At 35.8% G+C, this 6,000-nt stretch overlaps 1 protein-coding gene across 2 annotated transcripts in view; it reads right to left on the reverse strand.

The window, feature by feature from the left end:
* LOC124032285 (beta-1,4 N-acetylgalactosaminyltransferase 1-like) overlaps positions 1–5,557 on the reverse strand; it is a 30,837-nt gene extending 25,280 nt beyond the window's left edge. Inside the window, exons 1-3 of one of the 2 annotated variants that reach the window (XM_046344555.1) lie at positions 5,194–5,557; positions 1,097–1,342; positions 240–422 (exon numbers count right to left, since the gene is read on the reverse strand). In XM_046344555.1, coding sequence (XP_046200511.1) covers positions 240–422; positions 1,097–1,314 — 401 coding nt within the window. In that variant the 5' untranslated portion in view covers positions 1,315–1,342; positions 5,194–5,557. Of the gene's footprint in view, positions 1–239; positions 423–1,096; positions 1,343–4,718; positions 5,147–5,193 lie in introns of those variants that run through there. The other variant, XM_046344556.1, reaches the window with a different exon arrangement.
* Positions 5,558–6,000: the final 443 nt, after the last annotated feature.

Raw genomic sequence — 6,000 nt, forward strand, 5'->3', positions numbered from 1 at the left:
AATGTGTTTTGAATTTTGTTCCAGCATCATGCTGCATTAAAACTAAAAGCAGCATTGTAAACATGTCATGTACGTCACATATTTTCAATGGAAGGAGAGAAGGCAAAGAAGGGTGGGCCCATAACTTGAAAACAGTGGGGAGTTGCAGTATATAGTTGCAAGGTGCACAGCAAAGCAAATCATTAAATTCCAATGCACTGCAAAGCACAGCACAACACTTCAGTGTACTGTACAGTCACCTCTGCTGGAAGCTGTTGTACTCCTGCTGCCTGCGACTTTTCACCTGAGCCAGCTCTGCCTCCTGGAAGGCTGTGTGGAAGTCATCCTGGGCCCAGACACGGGGGAACAGCACTTGGGCAAAAGGCAGGTCGATGGCAGGCTTCTTATCTGCCTCACACACACACACGTTCATTGCCAGACGCCTGAATGAGATTAATGAAGAGCGTTGTGCACGGTTGGTAAGAGTATGGGACAAAATAAGTCACTATTAGTGCAATGAAAACCATGCAGGTTGATTTGATTGAGTCGAATCAGGAAGTAGTTCGAAATTTGAAACGTAATGAAGAAAATTGTAATTGGACCTTGAATTTCAGTTTGACCGAATTCAAATGGAATTGCGAAATGGAATATGTACAAAAATACATCCATTTTATCTAGAGATATCTGTTTTTATATTCTTTGCATTGGATACGTCTCAATCTACCACATCCACCAATGTCACACCTCCGCGTCTGCGATGAAAGGTGGCAGCGCTAGAGGGTTTTTGAAAATCAGTCCTCTCGCGAAAACGTCTGTAACGTTTTATGACCCCCATAAGTGTCACACGACTCTGAAGGAAACCAGTACCCGTTTAAAACAAATAATGGAAGTATGAATGTAGTTTTTTTTGTCTACCCCCCAAAAATTGGTTAAATATGTGTAAAAAATTAAAAATGCATATATATTTATTTATGTATTTATTTCCCGAGTTCTCTTATCTCCTAGATTTAGGACACACTTCCAAACATTGTTTTGTATTTGTTACTTTGTAACTATCATTTTTTCCATTTATGAATGTGTTATACATGTGTTATACCATTTGCACATATGAACTCACCCTGCCACACTTTCCTTCAGGACATATGGGATATTGTCATAACCATTCTGGACATTTTGCAGCCTCTCCTTCAGAACCTTCTGTGCCTTGTAGCTCTGGCCTGGTCCCACGTCAACAGTGGTGGTGGCCCTTCGAGTCCAGTAGCAGAGGAGGGCGAATAGTAGCAGTGGAGATAAAATGACGAGGTATGTTTTCTTCTGAACGAGGCAGCGCATCATGGACACAGTCAGACACAGATCGATGGCACTAAAGGACAGATCGGACCAATAAGACACTAGTCAGCCATGTGTTTCAGACCTGGGTTCAAATACATGGGTATTTTATTATTATTAGCTTTTGAAATACTTATTTTCTATGTATTTGAGTCATTTCAAATAATGTGACACAAAACCACTGCTTCTATTGGAAGTATTTGAAAGTATTTTCAAATAACTTCCTATGATGGCCTTCTATTTGAAAATATGTTCAAATAGATTATTTCAAATACCAAAACAGGCAATGTATTTTCAAATATATGCTAATACTTTAAGTGTGTTTCAAAATAAGCCTACATTCCAATATTCATCTACTGTGATTAAAAATATATAATAATAATAATATTTACTTCCTTAGGCTACTATGTTACACTTGTTTCACATGATTTGATATTGGTTTGACATTCAGTTTATTTTTCTTCACACAGTATATGGGAGATTTTGCGAACACGGGCCTTTTTGTGTCTCAGGGTTAGATTTTTAAGATAACATTTTAATTTAGATGTTTTATTTCATTATGTAGAGACTAAAATAACCTTAAATTGTTTTTTCAGCTTTCAAAATGTTTTTATTTGTTATTGTCTAAAGCATTTCATGTCTGGATTGAACTGTTTTTCACTGTTTTTGTCCTGTCTCACATCCAGACTTTTGACAATCTTCTTACAAAAGTCTTGATTATTACAAAATGTTGAATGCACCTGTTTAAAAAAAGAGTCAAATAAATGGAAACTATATAAATATTAGATGTGCATAAGCCATTTTCTATTTGATACTTTTTGTACACAAAATACAGCCGTCTCAATGTATTTACCATCATGACAAGCAAATGACATAATAGTAACATTTTCAAAAGTTAGTGTACTTGGTCACCATGGCTATGAATAGTGACAGTGGAGCACATGGAGGGGAATTCCAATTTTGTCAGGAAATGATAGAAAACAAATATTTATTTATTTATTGTACTTCAATACCAAATAGGCTATAATAATTCGATTTTTTAAAATTATGTTTAATTGTGTGTATTTAGGATACATTGTATTCTAGCTGTTCAACTGGAGTTAGCATGCTATAATCCCTGCTATTTATGACCAAATACTGTTAAAATGTCATTCCCACTACACATCATTACCACCACATAACGAACTGTAATGCTAAGGACAGAATGTGGTGGTAATGACAAAATGTATTAGTTTATACATTTTTACTTACCTTAGGACCTGAAAACAAATTACAAAATGAACACTTATTTGCTAAATAAGACCATTAAATGTTGTATTATGTTCAGGTGATTGAGTGATTTTGATGTCTATTTATGTGACTTACAATGATTAGTACTGACTTTAATTATTTATTTGAAATGTTTCTATAAGATGCTCCATAAATCAACCAAGGAGAGGACAAGGATATACACTACATATACAAAAGTATGTGGATACCCCTTCAAATTAGTGGATCATATTAGCGGATTCGGCTATTTCAGCCACACCGTTGCTGAAAGGTGTATAAAATCGAGCACACAGCTATGCAATCTCCATAGAGAAACATTGGCAGTAGAATGGTCCACACTGAAAAGCTCAGTGACTTTCAACGTGGCACCGTCATAGGATGCCATCTTTCCAAAGTCAGTTCGTCAAATTTCTGCCCTGCTAAACCTGCCCCGGTCAACTGTAAGTGCTGTTATTGTGAAGTGGAAACGTCTAGGAGCAACAACGGCTCATCCACTAAGTGGTAGGCCACACAAGTTCACAGAACGGAACTGCTGAGTGCTGAAGTGTGTAGTGCATAAAAATCATCTGTCCTACATTTCGTAGAGAAGGAATAATGGTCTGGGGCTGTAATTTCATGGTTCGGGCCTATTAGTTCTAGTGTAGGGAAATCTTAACGCTACAGCTTACAATGACATTCTAGATGATTCTGTGCTTCCAACTTTGTAGCAACAGTTTTGGGGAAGGCCCTTTACTGTTTCAGCATGACAATACCCCCATGCACAAAGCCAGATCCATACAGAAATGGTTTGTTGAGATCAGTGTGGAAGAACATGACTGGCCTGCACAGAGCAATGACCTCAACCCCATTGAACACCTTTGGGATGAATTGGAAGGAATGGTCTGTTCTATATCTTCAATAAAAATTCAACATGTACAACAATGACATTAAAATGTTTATTTTTGAGGCAAAGGTGTATTAAATTACAATTGATATTGATGATTTTTCCCATGTGAACCTTATATGCTAGTTCTTAAGATAATGTCTAAAGTAATGTAACATATTACGATTTTGATGTGGTAAATACATGTTTCTGAGCATCATCAAGGCATTTATGGACATTTAGACATGACAATGATGAATGCATATAATTAAGAAAAATTCGAAATAGTAAAAAAAAATATGTTAAATGTTATATAATGTTACATTTCTGTAATTTCCTTTAAAAATAAAAAAAAGCTAATTTTATGACTTGGTGGTAATGACATTTCCCCTCAGGTATTTGAGGAAACCGATAAAAAATCTTGATATTCTTAAATAGTATGGTCTCAGCCACTATTAGATCTTGTTTCCGGACAGAGTAAATAACATATTCAGATAGAACATTGAACAAAACATTGAACATCCAAAAGTGCGCGTCTTTGCAAAATCAACCATACAGAAACAGGATATAGCTAACATTCCACTCCTTGTACTCTTTGTCACATAACAAAGATGTTTAGCGTGACAGGGGTAGCAAGGAGTGGCATGATAGCTAAACAGACTGGTACCCATACCTATGAGCCGTTCCGGCTCAAGGCTACTTACTTAAATGCTTAAATAGAGCTTAGCCTAAATACTGTTTTACCTGCATGTGCCCACTCTGTTCAGTTAATTTGCTATGTTATTATATTCTGTCTTAGAGCTTGACTGAATAAAGATCTGTGGATTACACAGACATTGTCTTCTCAGAAATAATGACACCTGACATTAACGGTCACTAATATTTGTATCAGAAATAAAATGTCACTGGTGTTGTCACTTCTAATGGGAAAGGGTCATCATATTTTACAGGGAATGATAGGACTTGAAATTACATATATAGTATGACATTGGCAGTGTCAACGTGACATTAAGATTCAAACGAGAGCTGTGCCGTAGGCTATTACAGATAAGACATGTAGTTTGTATAGTGGACTAGAAGAGAGTCAGTATGCACCCAAATATAACACTTAAATGTTGGCCTATCTACACTCAAACACACGCGTATAGGCATAATGGTACAAAACATGCAATTTAATCTTATTGTAATAATAGTCGTTGTCAATGTTTAAACAACTGGTCAAATTTAGTTGATCAATTGTTAATCAAGATAAAATAAAATAAAATAAGTATTATCTTACAGTGTGACAGGAGAGAAAGTTCTTTGTCCAATATCGGCTCAATAACCACTTATCCATCCAGTTTTTATGCGAGTGAAGTCATCCCATATGTTAAAAAAACACAAAAAACATGACGGCTGCGACTATGTTTGTTCGTTCGAAATGCGGAGATCTTTTGCTATCGGTAAAATTAATTATGCAACCAACGGCGGGGGAAACGCCTTTATGAGCATATATTGATATAATAACCATAATATCGAAGTAAAATTGAGGTCACGCTATGATATATTGTGTGGTCCTCCCTCTACGACTTGGGAAACCATGCAGTTTATTAATGAAATAATTAATTAATTAATTTTAAAAAACTATCCGTAGAGTTGAAAATGTGATGCAAACACATTGAACGCCGCAAAAAGGAATGTACATATTTAAAGTAGCATAGTCTAATAATCTCGAATAGGCACACTTCGATAATTCAGATGTAGTAGAAACGTACCTGTCAAAATAGTTTCATTTAGCGCGCTGCTGTCACAGTTTGAGGTGCGTGCCCTTTCAAGTATAGTTGTAGTAGGCATTCTGCTGAAAGTCATCTCCTGCCATTTTCTATTGGTGTCCATGATGTACTCAGAGCTTTAAATAGCCTACCATAAATACATACTTGCAAATTAATGAATGTGAAATAAAGTTAACTATAGGCCTAGTCATATTCAAAATGTAGAAATTCCATAATATGTCATGTAAGGCTATTTGCAGTCAAATAATGCGCTCAGCAAAACTCAGGTCACTAGGTTGCTATGGACCGCCTAAATCCGCCTTGATATCCACTATAAACTCTGAAAGCACGAGCTGCATTCCTACACCTAAATTGACACAGTTGTACTCAGAAATTTACATACACTTAGGTTGGAGTAATTAAAACTCGTTTTTCAACCACTCCTCAAATTTCTTGTTAGCAAACTTTCGTTTTGGCCAGTCGGTTAGGACATCTACTTTGTGCATGACGCAAGTAATTTTTCCAACAAATGTTTACAGACAGATTATTTAATTTATAATTCATTGTATCACAACTCCAGTGGGTCAGAAGTTTACATACACTAAATTGACTGTGCCTTTATGTTAAGGGATTTTGTGAATAATGACTAAATTATGAATACATTTCAATCAGAACTATAACTAAACAGAATACTACTATGTTACTGTATGGATGTATGAATCTTATCATAATCATAATACTGAATGTAATGTGTGTAGTTTTCATCAAGAATTAGAAGGACTTTCTGTTCCTGGTTAGAAACAAATGGAG

The sequence above is a fragment of the Oncorhynchus gorbuscha genome, linkage group LG03 (genome assembly GCF_021184085.1).
Source record: "Oncorhynchus gorbuscha isolate QuinsamMale2020 ecotype Even-year linkage group LG03, OgorEven_v1.0, whole genome shotgun sequence".
Lineage (NCBI taxonomy): Eukaryota > Metazoa > Chordata > Actinopteri > Salmoniformes > Salmonidae > Oncorhynchus > Oncorhynchus gorbuscha.